The sequence below is a fragment of the Dromiciops gliroides genome, chromosome 3 (genome assembly GCF_019393635.1).
Source record: "Dromiciops gliroides isolate mDroGli1 chromosome 3, mDroGli1.pri, whole genome shotgun sequence".
Lineage (NCBI taxonomy): Eukaryota > Metazoa > Chordata > Mammalia > Microbiotheria > Microbiotheriidae > Dromiciops > Dromiciops gliroides.
Window position 1 is genome coordinate 553,198,017 of NC_057863.1, and position 16,093 is coordinate 553,214,109.

General features: G+C 40.0%; 1 protein-coding gene across 1 annotated transcript; it reads left to right on the forward strand.

Moving 5' to 3' along the window:
- Positions 1-10,799: 10,799 nt before the first annotated feature.
- Positions 10,800-11,329, forward strand: LOC122747932 (dr1-associated corepressor-like). Its single transcript, XM_043993707.1, has one exon. The coding sequence runs from the start codon at positions 10,814-10,816 to the stop codon at positions 11,327-11,329; it is 516 nt and encodes a 171-aa protein (XP_043849642.1). The 5' UTR covers positions 10,800-10,813.
- Positions 11,330-16,093: the final 4,764 nt, after the last annotated feature.

Genomic DNA, 16,093 nt, shown 5'->3' on the forward strand with positions numbered 1-16,093 from the left:
CTAGCAATATACCTATTGCTTCCCACATTAGACCATGGTGAGCAGCACTTGTTTTTACCTTTCTTTATAACCCCAGGCTTAGTGTAATGCCTGGTACCAGGTAAGCACTTAATAAATGCTTTTTAATTGATTGTTTGATTTAAACAAAGACGGGGTGAACCAACACCAAGTTCAACAGTAGCAATGTGCTGCTTTCTTAACTGTTTGATCTAGAATAGAATGAAAACAGATGGAAATTTTATTTAATTTCTTTTCAGTTCCTGGTAGAAGCAACTTTGTGGATGGAGAGCTGGAGATGGAGTTCAGAAATCAGGATGGTCTGGGTTCAAATATGGACTGGATCAAAAGTCCTTTCACCTCGGTGGAGTTATCAAAAGATCATCTGTCTTGGTGGTGCCTATCTTTGTGGGTGTGACAGTTTCTGGTGCCAAAAAAAAAAAAAAAGTCGTGAGGCAAATTATATTTTGAAAGTACTTGAGGATCCCAGCATTTTAAAAGGATGCTAAGCTAAATAAAGTGAAGGCTCCTTTTGAAATGCAAATCACCACCTCAGTCCCTTCTAAATGGAAACTTCTGTACTTATCAAATTCTAATCAGTATCAGGGAATTAAGAGGATGCCTGAGTTAGTAAAAAAGAGCACTAGACTAGGAGTCTGGAGACCTAGGTTTGCTTAATTATTCTGCTACCTATTAGCTATGTGACCGTGGATAAATCATTTAACAGTCTCTGAGTCTTGGTTTCCTCATGTATAAAATAACTCACAATTATACAAGGTGTCAGACAGCTAGGTGGTGTAGCAGATAGAGAGCTGGGCCTGGAGCACAGAAGACTTATCTTCCTCAGTTCAAATCTGGTCTCAGACAGTTACTAGCTGTGTGATCCTGGGCAAGTCACTTAACCTTTTTTGCCTCAGTTTCCTCATCTGTAAAATGAACTGGAAAAGGAAATGGCAAAATCACTCTAGCTAGAAAAGCCCAAGTGGGGTCACGCAAGAGTTGGCACACGACTGAAAATTACTAAACAACAAGAGCACACAAGGTATTGCCAAAGTCAGTGTAGTGAGACACCCTGTATAGTAATGTTTTTGTTTTTATCCAGGCCTATGATTTTAACAGTGTAAGAAATGCCTTATATGGAAACTCAGCCTACCAAAGAAGATAAGCAGCCCATTTGTAAAATAATCTGATCACTGGGGTGGCTAGGTAGCGCAGTGGATAAAGCACCAGCCCTGGATTCAGGAGTACCTGAGTTCAAATCTGGCTTTAGACACTTTACACTTACTAGCTGTGTGACCCTGGGCAAGTCACTTAACCCCCATTGCCCTGCAAAAAAAAAAAAATAATAATAATCTGATCACTGATTAAGAGCTAAAAGGGACCTTAGAAAACATAAAATACAACTCACACTTTTTACAGATAAGGAAACTGAGGCCTAGGGGCAGCTAGATGGTGAAGTGGATAGAGCACCAGCCCTGGAGTCTGGAGTACCTGAGTTCAAATCCGGTCTCAGACACCTAACACTTACTAGCTGTGTGACCCTGGGCAAGTCTCTTAACCCCAATTGCCTCACTGAAAAAAAAAAAAGAAAGGAAACTGAGGCCTAGAGAGGTTAAATGACTTGCCTAAGAGCACAGAGGTAGTGAGTAGCAGGGTTTAGATTTCAATTTTTTAGATTTGAAATTTTTAGATTTGAATCCAGATATTCTAATTATAAAAGTCCAGAGCACTTTCTACCATGTCACATTACAATCTTAAGGTAGAATGTGTCAGAGCTAGGCCTTGAAAACATCTGGACTATAATGCTGTCCCTCATCTTCCATGCCATGTGATATGTCTCTATGATAAGAGATAACATTCACACAGCAATTTGTAGATTGTAAGATGCTTCATATACCTGGTTTCATTTGATTTTCTACCCCCTCTCAAATAACAACTCTATGAGACAGATGCTGCAAATACTATTATCTTCATTTACAGAGGAGGAAACTGAGGTTCAGGGAGATGAAGTCATTTCTTCATAGTCACACAGTTAACTAGTAGCATAGCCAGAATTTGGACCTAGGTATCCCTGACTTCAAGTCCAACATTTAAGGTTTACAAAGTATTTGGCTCACAAAACTGTAAGGGAGGTAATAATTTGCCCAGCGTTACTTGGCTAATAAGAGTCAGAGCTAGGAATTTCAGGTGATCTTTGTATTATACCAGGCAACTGAACTAGACCAGGACTTCTTAAACTTTTTCACTCATGACTCCTTTTCACCACAGAAATTTTATGTGACCTTGGATATACAGTTACATAAAACAGGTATACATAACCTTTTACTGTTGCCAAATTTTTTGAGACCCCCACATTCAGTTACACAACCCCATATGGGGCCCACAGTATAAGAAGCCTTGAATTAGACAAGTTCTAAAGTCCCACAGAAATCTGACTATAAGTCTATGATTCTATAACCACAATACTTCCTCAATGAAGATTTTCCTCTATCATCATTTTGTATAAGGCAGAATTTAACAGTAAATTAGTTTACTGATTCACCTAATCTTTATTTATAATGGGATATGTTCAGACTCTGGAAGACCTCATTTTGAGTCCTACTTCTGCTTTCCCCACACCATGCAGCACGTTTTGGGGGCACATCATAAATATTTATCATCCATCTAAACTTTAGAAGCTGAAGAACCTCTAATCCAGCTTTTTCCTCAACTAATTAGATGGTAATAATAATCATCCTCATTCTATCATATTACCCCTACCAACCCCCAATCTCAAAATCCTCTCTTTCTCAACTATCATTCCTTCTTCACCTGATTCTCCAGTGACCATCTTCAGTTCCTTAACCATCTTGTTCCTTCCCTTTCAGACATTCTTGTTAATGTCCTTCTTGAAAGGTGATGCCCAGAACTGAATTTCATATTGTAGATAAGCTTTGGCCAGGGCAGAGTATAGTAGAACTGTCACCTTCTTCTATCAGCTCCATAGAAATAAAGCTGAATTTATGAAGATCTTGGGGCATAGTGTGTGGAACAAAATGCTTTAGGGTGACAACCACATAAAGAGCCATCCTATCTCCCATCTGGGAGAGAGAGGTCTACAATGTTTCCCCAAGATGACTTAGAACAGGGAGCTTTTATTTTGTTTCCATAAGTTGGCTCACCAACTATTATGTCCAGGCATGGAGTTAAAAAATTAATGTTGAGGCAATGTGGTACTGTGGAAAGAGCACCATACTAGAAATTGAGACTTGTGGTCTAATGTTTTCTTTGTTATTAAGAAGCTGTGGGGGGCAGATAGGTGGCACAGTGGACAAAACACCGTCCCTGGATTCAGGAGGGTCTGAGTTCAAATCCAGCCTCAGACACCTGACACTTACTAGCTGTGTGACCCTGGGCAAGTCATTTAACCCTCATTGCCCCATAAAATTTTTTTAAAAATTAAAAATGAAAATGAAATTAAGAGGCTGTGTAACTTTGGTCAAGACATTTTACTTCTCTGTGACTCATCTTTCTCATCTGTTAAATGGAACCATAATATCTACACTGATTGTCTTAGAGGCTTGCTGTCAGGGTAAAACAAGTTATCTGAAAGCACTTGATATTATGTTCAACACCATATAAATAATTTTTTCCTTAGTTCATCCCAATGAAGTAACATAGATCCTTTCACATAGTAGAATAATATCTTGAATTAATGAAAAAATAATCACTGATTGTTGATGAGAAGACATTGAAAAGAAAGTTGGACTTTGAGTCAGAGGATTTGGGTTTGCATCTTGGCTCTTGGACTTACTACCTGTGTGATGTTAGAAAAATGCCTTAACCTTTCTGTGTCTCACTTTATTTATAGAGTGAAGGGCTTGGACTAGAAATTTCTTTCTAGCTTTAAATCTGTGATTCTATTTCCCATTTGAGGTTGATTGCTATGCAATAAAATTAATTTGTGTCAATTAAAAATATTTATCAAATTCCTACTATATATAAAACATTGAAGTAAGTCTACAGTCTATCATGATACTAATTAAATTCTAGCAGAAATTCCACGCTATACCCATTTCTTCATTTAACTAGAAGAATATATGATATGTGTTGTAAGTAAGAAAAATATTATATCTTTGATGCTGATATTCTACCAGTGATGTGGTATGGAGAAGGGAATAAGCATTTATATAGTATCTACTAAGTGCCAAACTCACACAAGGCAAGTGCTCACATGGAAGACTGAAGAAATGATAGAAGAACACTCTCAAGGTTTCTCTGATGAACTTTGGAATTGATTGTGAGACATGGGAGACACTGGCAAAGGACTGTCCAGCATGACACACCCTCATCAAAGAAGGTGTTGTGCTCTATGAGCAAAGCAGAATTTTGGTAGCTCAAAAGAAAAACGAGATGCACAATTTAGGGACATCTCCACACCAAATGTTCGCGTGGATTATTTGTGCCTGACCTGTGACAGAACCTTTTGAGCTTGTACTGGTCTAATCATTCACAGTCGGACACATTATACATTGACCCCACATAGTTATATCATGTCGGTCCCCTCTGAGAACAAAGGACAACAATCAACCAAGTTCCAGGCACAGAGCATAGAGCTTTTTACAAATATTATCTGATTGAATCCTCAGAAAAACCCTACCAAGTATTGATGCTATTATCTTATGGATCCAAATAATGGAATAATCTGATCTCAGGAGAATACAAACAGCAGGCGATTGATGAATCTGAAGAAGGATAAAAAGATGCGTGGGGCCCAAGGAGGTTGCCAGAAGTCACCATTGCTAACTTACAGGGAAGAAGTGGGATAAATAGCAAATGAGTTTATCTTAGGTAAAGCGTTTTACAAAACATAAAGCTATTTTATAAAGGCTAGCTGTTAAAAACATCAAGAATATCATGGGACTGGACAAGGAGGTAGGTTTGCTGTAGTGAGGAGATAATAAGAGACAGATGGCTAGTCTGAGCATTACCCTGGTATCTGCATATCTGTACAAGAATCAGAGGATGGTTTTCAGTAGATCAGATGGATGTTCTGTGGAGGACAAGAATAAGAATTGCTCAGGATGAGAAGGCATGGAGGAGCTATGATCTAATCATGACAGTGGATGACCATACGGATGAAATCAGGGCTCCATCATAACTTCAAAGTAAGTTAGGGCCCAAACCAGGAAATCAGACAATAACAAGAAAGGGAAAAACCCAGCAATTTTAGGGATCAACGTTCTTCATATGCTTTGTGTATATGTTTATAGGCGTCAAGGTCAACCACTGCATCTCAGTTCATGGACATTTTCCTGACTTTTGTTTTTCTAGTAAACATCGGTGACTCTGGAAGGGTGAGGCTGATGACTGTACATCTCTGCCTTATTGGCCAATCCACACACAAGCCAAGACATCACCCTGTGATGTCATTGGTCCTCTTGGAAAATGAAGAACGAACACTATATGTGTATGGAAATGATAATCATGTCAACTTAAGTAAGACCTCCATGCAAATTCATTTTATATGGCAAAATTCAAACATAGATGTAAGAATCCAAACACATTATCATCTACTAATAGGCACTTCTTACTTTAATGAAGGTAGGAGACATTTGTTAAAACAAACCACTGATTAGATTTGACAATAAAAATGAAAATGGGGTCCAAATTATGGGCTTTGCTAATTGTTCTTCCTGGTTGCAGCCATTAGTCTTCATTTTGCCTTTAGCTGTGACAGATATAATCTGTGATGGTCAGCTATTTGCTTTTATTTCAGGAATAATGTATCTGTTTCTTGCTTTAGAACGAGAGCAATAAACTGTTTCCTGGGAATTGCTGGCATTATTCTTAATTTGTTTCTTACACTTAACTACATTAGGGAAGATTTAGGTTAGATATAAAGCAACAATGGTTGTTTTTTTTAACTGGCAAACCAAAGGAGGTTTATGGAATCTCTACCTCCATAATCCTTTAAAAACAGTAGATTCTCATCTGCCTGGAACTGATTAGGCCTGTCCTGAATGATGGCTTGTGTCTTTATGATGTATTCCAACTTGGACCCTGAATGCTGATGTTTTATAGTCTAAGGTCCCTTCTAGTTTTAACATTCTATGTTCAAAGTTTCCTTCTAAGTTGACAAGCATTTATTAAGTGCCTACTGTGAGAAAATTATTAATAATGGAGTGTTTGGGGGACTCAGAGACTCTCTCCCCCCTCCCTCCCCCCCACACAGGAACTCTGGCTGGTTTTGCAGGGCCAGTCCAGAGTCAGGAGAATTTCGAAAGAAATGTAGATTGACCTTGCTGACTCCCTAAAGGAATAGATTTGAATGATGCTAGCTAGACAATTAGCTTGAAGCAGTGTGTTAGGGGTTGCCTCTCCTCTGGACTGCAGGGAGCTTAGGCTCTCTTGGCATGGGCTTCTAGAGGAGCAGCCACGTGGCCCACTCTATCCTCTATCCTACGTAGGGCTTCTGAACTTTTGGAGACATGTGCTCTCTATTTACTAATATTTAATATGCTTTAATAAATGCTTAATACCCCAAACTGGTGCTATAGCCTCTAATTTCTAAGTAACAATATATTAAAAACCCCAGGTAAATTCCGTAAAACTTGGGACAGAGGTAGGAACCCTCATAAAATTTCAAATGATACACTACTATGTGCTGGTTACTGTTCTTAGGTTTTGGGGATACAAAGAAAGGCAAGAGCCAGGCCCTTATCTCATTTTAATGGGGCAGCTAGGTGACACAGTGGATAAAGCACTGGCCCTGGATTCAGGAGGACCTGAGTTCAAATCCAGCCTCAGACACTTGACACTTACTAGCTATGTGACCCTGGGCAAGTTACTTAACCCTCATTGCCCCACCAAAAAAAAAAAAAAAGAATGAAATGAATGAATCATTTTAATGGGGAAGAGACAACATTTATAATTCAAATTTATTGGTTTGCTGGACTTGAGGGTGGTCCATAAGCAGTATGTGCTGAAGTCAGAGGTCAGAGGACAGACCCTTTGAGGGGAAAGGCTTTCAGGTAGGTCTGGTTTTAGGTGAGTTAATTTCCTTTAGGGAGTCAGCAAGGTCAATCTACATTTCTTTTGAAATTCTCCTGACTCTGGGCTGGCCCAGCAAAACCAGCCAGAGTTCCTGTTTGTGTGCATGTTGGGTGGGGAGGGGGGGTGAGTCTCTGAGTCCCCCAAACACCCCATTATTAATAATTTTCTCACAGTAGGTACTTAATAAATGCTTGTTAACTTAGAAGGAACTTTTGAGGGGCAGCTAGGTGGTGCAGTAGATAAAGCTCCAGCCCTGGATTCAGGAGGATGTGAGGTCAAATCTGGCCTCAGACACTTGACACTTACTAGCTGTGTGACCCAGGGAAGTCCCTTAACCCTCATTGCCCTGAAAAAAAAAAAAAAAGGAACGCTAGGTGGCGCAGTGGATAAAGCACCGGCCCTGGAGTCAGGAGTACCTGAGTTCAAATCCAGCCTCAGACACTTAACACTTACTAGCTGTGTGACCCTGAGCAAGTCACTTAACCCCAATTGCCTCACTAAAAAAACAAAAAACAACAAAAAACAACAAAAAACAAGAAGGAACCTTTGAACATAGAATGTTAATGTTTTTGCCCAAATTAGGATTTTAACTGATGCTTGAAGAAGCCAGGATGCACAGAGCAGGAAAAAGAGAATGACAGGCCTGAGAGACAGACAGTAAAAATGCATGTTGTTGAGTGATGGGGTATCTTTGTGAGGAACACCAAGGAGGCCTGTGTCACTGGATTGCAAAGTACATGACTGTGAGTAAAGTATAAGAAGGTTGGAAAGGATGGAAGCAGCCAGGTCATAAAAGGCTTTATACAAAAAATGTTATATCTGATCCTGAAGGTGGAAGGGAGCTACTGGGATTTATTGGATGGAGGGAGAGGGCTATGACATGTGCTTTAGGAAGATCACTTTGCTAGCCAAATAGAATCTGAACTGAGGTGAGGAGAGAGTTCAGGCAGTCAGAAAGAGTAATCAAGCGAATCTCAGCTCTCACATTCTCAGTCAATACGTCCCTTCCAGCTCCAAAATTCTTTGCTCCTATAATTTGGTGACATTTGAAATTTCCTTTCTTGGAATGGAATTCTATGGGATTTTCCTCTAGTTTCTGTTTCTACCCTCACCCCCACCCCCACCCCAGGAAATCTACAATAGCAGAAATAGCTGAGTAATATAGGACAAAATAATTCTTATAGAATGTAAAAGTTCTTGGAAATAATTCTAGGATTTTAAATTGTTATGACTTGAAGTTACAAATCACCTTATTTACATAATTTCATTTAATAGAATTTAGAGCTGGAAGGGATCTTAGAAATTGTCTAGTCAAATTCCTTCATTTTGTCAGCAATCTAAAGTAATGTGCCCAAAGTCATATGCCTTGTAAGAAGCAGGTCCCGGATTAGAACCGTTTTTTTTTTTCTGATTCCATATCTCACATTTTTTTTCTATTATACCAAGCCACTCTTCTTAAATAGATGGTTATAGCCAATATGATTTATCCCCTAGTGTTGACCTTTTGTTGATGAGCCTTTCCACCCTTAACTAGGCTGTTCATTGGACAAGAGACACATAGTCCATAGCTGAAGCACTTCCATCTTGGCAGAAACCTTCAGGATTTATGTTTTGTTGACAGAGCATTTTGAGACCCCAGTATCACCTCCACCCTATTGTGAGGCATAAACAATTTATCTTTACCAACCATATTTTATAAATTATATGATTACTGTTAGACTTATCAGCCCAAAGGACAAATACATGACTAATGGCAGGGAGGTATAGTAGGAAGAATACTGTTCCAAAAAAGGAGAAGATTAGGGCAATATCTTATTACTTGCCATATCTGTTACCTTGGAAAGTCAATTTCCTGGAGACCTAATTCCCCTAATTCCCCCATCCTTAAAGAAAGAATAATAAAACCTATGCATCATACAATCAAAGGCTATGGCCAAAGATCCAATCAGGATGGATTTGAAAGTGCTTTGTAAACAGTAAGAGAAAGGGATTTGAGTTTATGGAGATAATCAAGTGTTAGTGTCATCTGAATAAGGAGTGGCTAAGGTACTGATTGCTAAGGAATAGGAAGAACTGGGGAGTAGGATGTGGGGAACAGCATAGGAGTATTGGGCAGGAAACACTTCACTGAATGGGAAAGCTTCATGGATGATTTGGAATTTCACAAGGCTCTTGAGAGAAAGAGAGAGAAGACTTGCTTAGGTTGGCAGGGAATGGATTCTAAGTATTTGAAGGTTTCATTGTGAGTGGGAAATTGGAAAAAGGAAGCAGCCTCATTCAGAGCTTGCTACACTGATGGCTGGTTTTTGCATTATGTTATATTTAGTCACAAAGAGACACACAAAACCTAGAATTTTATTTTTAAACCTGTAGAACAATGGGATGAATTGTGTCCTACATACAGGTGCCAAACACTCAGTATATGAACATTGAACATTACATTCTCAGCTCAGACATAAACTATCTTGCAGGTCTTTGGTTAAGTCATTTCACAACCCCGGGCCTCAGTTTCTCCATCTGTAAAATTGGAAAGAGTAGTGGCATGACAATAATGGGTTCAGGACTGGATTTAGCTTCAGGAAGAGCTATGCTAGAGTCCTTATTAACTAGGAATAAGGACTATGAGGAAAGCACTTAACCTCTCCAAGCCCCAGGAAACTCTTTAAGGTTGGAAATTAACAAGTAAAAACAAAAACATTAAGAGTGATGGGACTAGTTTAATAGGAAGCTTTCATTCCACTGAGGAACAAAAGGGAAAGAGAGACAGAGACACAGACAGAAAGAGATAGAGACAAAGTCAGAAACAGAGACCTAGACAGAGAGAGACAGAGAGAGACAGAGACAGAGACAGACACAGACACAGAGACAGACACAGAAACACAGACACAGAGACAGAGACGGAGACAGAGACAGAGAAAGATATAGAGATGTGTGTATATACAGAATAAATATAGAATGAAAATAGTAATTCTGGGAGGGAGGGCAGTAACAGCTAGAGAGATGGGATTAGAAAAAGGCTTAATGTAGAAGGTAACTTGTATAGGTAGAGCAAGTATTGTTAAAATGAAAATCAGGGAGGTTGGATGACTTGCCTGTGTTTACCACCTAAGGAAAAAAGTCAAATTTAATTCAACCTTGGTTTCTTCTCTCTTTAATCCCATCATTCCTTGCATTACTTCAAGATATTTTTTTGTTCCCCTAGGACCAACTGAACTATGGAGGAAGAGGCAGGGAGGTGAGTCAGTGAATAGAGCACTGGGCCTAAAGTTAGGAAGACTTGAGTTTAAATCGGGCCTCAGACACTTACTAGCAGTGTGACCCTGGGCAAGCAAGTCCTCTGTTTGCCTTAACCCATTAGAAAAGGAAATGGTGAACACTCCATTACTTTGCCAAGAAAACCCTGAGGAGTACACAGTCCACAGGGTCCTGAAGAATTGGAGATGAAAAACACTATACTGTGGATGGTGTGCTCTGTTAGGGATTGTGAAAGATAAAAACAAGGCTCAAATATTAAAATGGAATAGAATATCGTATATTGGAAGGGACCTTGGCCTCTTTCCTATACTATTCAAAGCCTTTCATACTCAGGAAGGGCGAAAAGTAAAGAAACTTTGAAAGCTTGTACACATTGAAAATAGAGGTCGGTCGCGGCGGCGGATCGCGAGGAACCGGAGGAGCTGGGGCTGGAGCCTGGGCCGGGCCGGAAGGCTGAGACCGAGGTGCAGCAAGAGCAGTGGCGGCAGCGGCGGCGCCAGCGCCAGCGCCAGCAGGAGGCCCCGAGATGTCGAGCAAGAAGAAGAAATACAACGCGCTCTTCCCGCCGGCCAGAATCAAGAAGATCATGCAGACAGACGAGGAGATTGGCAAGGTGGCAGCCGCGGGACCTGTAATCATCTCCCGGGCATTAGAACTGTTTTTGGAATCGCTGCTCAAGAAAGCCTGTCAAGTGACCCAATCTCGCAATGCCAAGACCATGACCATCTCCCACCTGAAACAGTGTATTGAATTGGAGCAGCGGTTTGATTTCTTGAAGGACCTGGTGGCGGCTGTGCCTGACATGCAAGGAGATGAGGAAGACAGTTACCTGGATGGAGAAAAAGGAACCCGAAGGGGCCGGAAGCCTGGGAGTAGCCGGAAAAATGGTGGTGCTGGGGGAAAGGGGAAAGATAAGAAGCAGTCTGGGACGGACTCGGAGCAGGAGGATGATTCTGAAGACACAGAGACAGACTTGGAGGAAGAGATGCCACAGGCCCCACCCCAATCTAGCGGGCCTACGGCCCAGTTCCAGACACTTTGAGACTCATTGCTCTAGAGCTGTACCAGCAAAGGCTGATTGGCTACTAATAGGAATATTGTATAAGCAATGCAAGCCTTAGGTAAGTGCTTTAGAGGGGAATCCTCTGGCCCTTTCCGACTCTGAGAGTCTATGAGTTCATGATTCTTTTTGCATTTCAGTTTGCAGGGAAGGTCTCAAGAAAGCTAGTGTGTTATTTTCATATATGCTTTCTTTCTTACTGACCCCCACCTTTGAATTTTAATAACAGAGCCTGAGTCACTAAAAGGTTTTCATTCAGGCTCAGTGACTTCAAAAGCCCATGACCCTGGCTAAGTCACTTAACTTTTTTGATCCTGCTTCCCCATTTGCAAAATGAGGATAAAAATATTAACAAGGCCCAATTCACAGGATGGTTGTTCAGATCGGACTTTGGGAGTTGCAAAAGGCCATAGAAATGTGAGTTACCATTATAAATTCATTATGTGAAAGGTTGCAAATCCAAACATTTTCTTCTCTGAACGCTTTCCTGAAGGTTAATGAAATACATGTTTTTCAAATCCCTGTGGTTAGTGTTAATTAGAAATAAACATACACCTTCAGCTTTGATCTCTCCTAATGAGAAAGCCAGATAACTTAACTTTAAAGCCCTTATTTCTCCTCAGCTCCCAGTCGGGGCCAAGGAATCTGAAAACAATTCCTTTTCTTCTATAAAGAGTCAATAGGGGATAGCTAGGTGACAGTGGATAAAGGACCAGCCCTGGATTCAGGAGGGCCTGAGTTCAAATTACGCCTCAGACACTTGGCACTTACTAGCTGTGTGACCCTGAGCAAGTCACTTAACCCTCATTGACCGAGAAAAAGAAAAGTCAATAGCAAGCAGGAAACAGAGGTAGGAAGAAGGAAATACAATTTATTTAGCACCTACTGTGTGCTGTGCCTTGTGTTAAGAGCTTTCTAAATGTTTACTCATTTGGTCCTCACAAGAATTCTAGGAGGTAAGTACTATTATTATACCCATTTTACAGTTAAGGAAATGGAGGCAGACATTTGCCTTGGGTCACTGTGAGGAAAATACTTTATTGTTTATTAATATTAACCCAGCTTATATTAATTATTAATTATATTAATTAATTAATATATTAATCCAGCTTTATGCAACTTGAAATTGTCTAAGCCAAATCTTGCCACAAACAGCTAGTCAGAGTCTGAGACAAAGTTTGGACTCTGGATTCCTTGCCCCAAGCCCAGCTCTCTACCTGCTGCCCCACCTAGCTAACTCTAAACAGGGAAAGAAGAGGACTATCTGTGAATCACTGCACTACCAGTATTTGATAGAGCGAGGGGGGAGTTCCCTTTCAATCTCTCTTGTTTACTAGATCACTTTTTTATTCGGTGATATTGAGCAAGTTCCCTGTTCTTTGTGGATATCAGGGTCTTCTTCTGAAAAAATGAGGGACTTAGACTAGCTCCTACAATTCTTTCTAGCTCTAAATTCTTGGACTCTTAAGCAAGGGCAATGCATTTAAGTGTGTTGGCTCTGATACCTTGAATCCCACAATGACAAGGAGAATGGCTGAAATCATTTCAGAGTCACTAAATTACCTTTTTTTTAAAATGTGGAAAACAGAGAAGGGTTTGAAGTATGGAAGGCAGCAAGGCAGTGCAGTGGATAGAGCCTTGGGCATGGAGTCAAGAAAACTTGAGTTCAAATCCAGCCTCAGACACTTACTAGGTGTGTGACCCTGGGCAAGTCACTTAACCCTGTTTGCCTCAGTTTCTTCATCTGTAAAATGATATAGAGAAGGAAATAGCAAATCGTTCTGGTATCTTTCCCAAGAAAATCTCAAATGGAGTCATGAAAAGTCAGGTATGACTGAAATAATAACTGAAGTATGGAGATTGATAAACCTAGTGCCTGTAACATATTAATACCAATCATTTACAAAACTCCACTCATTTATAATTGCTTTTAAGAGTCTTTAGGGGGAAAAAAAGCTGAAGTTCCAAGGGATGGAAATGTTCCACTCTAGGGAAAAGATAATATATGGTCTGGTATTATGTCAGCAAGACCTGAGTTCAAATCCCATATCTGTCCCATACTAGCTATATAACCCTGGGCGGGTTACATAACTTCTGAGAACTCCAAGAGAAGTTCATATGCTGCAAAATAATTGTCATTGGAATTGGTAGGAGGACTTTATTTACTGGAAATTCCTGACATCGTTCCAGGCCAAAGAAAAAAAAAAGAAAGAGGTGAGAGGGAGAGTGAAAGAGACAGAGACAAAGAGACAGAGAGACAGAGACAGAGAGATAGAGACAGAGAGACAGGGAAAGATAGAGAGACAGAGGGAGACAGACAGAAGGAGAGAGAAGAGAGAAGAGAAGAAGAAGGAAAAGGAGGAGGAGGAAAAGAAGGAGAAAGAAGAGGAGGAGGAAGAAAGAGGGAGGGAAGAAAAAATGTAAGGAAGGAGTGAGGATAGAGGGGAAAAAAGGAAAAAAAACAATAAACAAACGCTTGGGATGATTACAATGTGTACTGTGATAGGTCCTCTTTTCTGAAAGAGAAAATTAGTACATTTTGTTTCTTTGAAAAGTAAGGGGGAAAAGTAAGGGAAAGAGGTTATACATTTCCTTCCTTCATATGTAGGAAAAGATTAATGAAGTGGTTCTTAACTCAGGGTCCGATGAACATTTTTTGTTATAATTGCATTCACACACACACACACACACACACAAACACACATACACATATATACAGTATGTGTGTGTATATGTGTGCGAGTGGGATATATGTGTGTGGGTATGCATGTGTGTATATAAATATAAAAATATATTTGTAATTCTATGCTTTTTTGCATTTAAAAACATTATTTGAGAAGAGGTCCCTATTATTTTAGTAAAATGCCAAAGGAGCTCAGATTTCAGAAGGGAATAGATTGACTTTTACTGATACTTCTAGCAATGCTTAACTGCATTTCTAATGTGGCCAATTGATCTCTTCTATCAAAAGGTGGGCATTAGTTGTTTAGTTAGTCCATAGAGTTGATGAAAGAGGTTACAATCAGATTATATAAGGATTGGTTGAAAGAACTGAGCATTCTTAACTTGAGCAAGAGAAGAGAGGAGGATTTGGGAAGATGATGATCATTGTTTTAGGAGAACGAGGGATTAGCCCAATTCTTTTTTTTTTTTTTTGTGAGGTGTTAACGGCTAAAATTCTAGCTAAACTGTCTAAAATATCTAATGAGTGGTCGCCAATAAATTATAAGCTTTAGCAAGAGTTAGACTTTTAAGCATTTATTAAGGAGAATAAGAATTTGGTAAAGAGAGAGAAAAAGGCCTAGATTCCTATCTATTAAAGGGAGAGCACATTTCTAGCTCCCTTCTCCGCCAGCGTCCAAAGGAAAGAGGGGCGAGACTGAGCGCCAGTCTCTTCCTTCCTCCTCCCACTAGCCCGCGTCACTTCCTGACTCCTGGTCTTGCCCTCAAAGACCTTCCCTTCATGGGCAGAACTCCTCTACAGTAAGTATCCAGCAGGTGGCGTTATTCCAATCGTTACAGAGGCAATTGGGGTTAAGTGACTTGCCCAGGGTCACACAGTTAGTAAGTGTTAAGTGTCTGAGGCTGGATTTGAACTCAGGTACTCCTGACTACAGGCTGGTGCTTTATCCACTGTGCCACCTAGCTGCCCCGATTAGCCCAATTCTCTTTGGTTCCGAAGAGAGCAAATAGGTGCAATTAGTGAAGGTTATAAGGAGATAGATTTTGGCCCAGTATGTAGACCATCCTACATACACACACACACACACACACACACACACACACATATATAAAATGAATTTAAATATATATGTGTGTGTATATGTATATATACACACATATATGTATGTATATCCATACATATCTGTATCCATACACATATGCACATATACATGTACATATGTATATTTGTATTTATGGATATATACATACACATACATATATTATCTCTATATACATACACATATATTAAAAATTATTTGAAAAGAGATCTCCACTATGAAGTAGTGAGTTCTCTATCATCTGAGATCAAGGAAAGAACAGGAGGCACAGGCTGGACCAAATGGTGAACTTTCACACCCACAGGAAAAGAGGAGCTTTTCACCTTAGGTGGCTCATTCCTTTGGTGAAGCAGGAGGAGGAAAGAGGAAAGAGTTGTTTTCTCTTTCTACCCCTGGGGATGAAATTGGGGCAGAAGGCTCAAGGGCTAGTAGTTTTGAGAATTTGTGTCATCTTGGCCTTATGAGACTAGATACCAGATTCAGTGTGTTTTATATACCTGATTCCAGAGTGGAAACGAGAAGGGAACAGTGTTCATTACAAGGTAACCCCTATGCTGGGCTGTTTTAGAACTCTTCTGAAAAGCAGTCAAAAGGGGTAATACAAAGTCTTTTCACACTTTGCCTCATCACTTTTACCAGGATTTTGCTCTAGTCCTGGTTTGAGAAAAGGACTGACTACCTGTGATGTGAATTCTAAAGCTAACAGACATTCATAGTTGTGATTATCATTCTGAAAGGTGAAGAAAAAAGGCATTTATACTCTTTGCCTAATCTGTGTTTGTCAGTGTCTGCTTTCTACCAGAGAGTATGTAGGGCACAGTAAATGAAGCCTCTAGAAAGGGCTGCTTTGGCGTTTAGGTGAAATCCTAAGGTTTTCAGGCTGTAGGGAAGCAAGTTCTAAGTGTAGCCAACAGGAAGTTTTTGTACTAGTTTTTCTCCTTCTGATTGACTGGTGCCTCCAAAT

What these genes read in the sequence shown, in the direction of transcription:
- LOC122747932 (XM_043993707.1), top strand. Translation starts at nt 10,814, where the DNA reads ATGTCGAGCAAGAAGAAGAAATACAACGCGCTCTTCCCGCCGGCCAGA.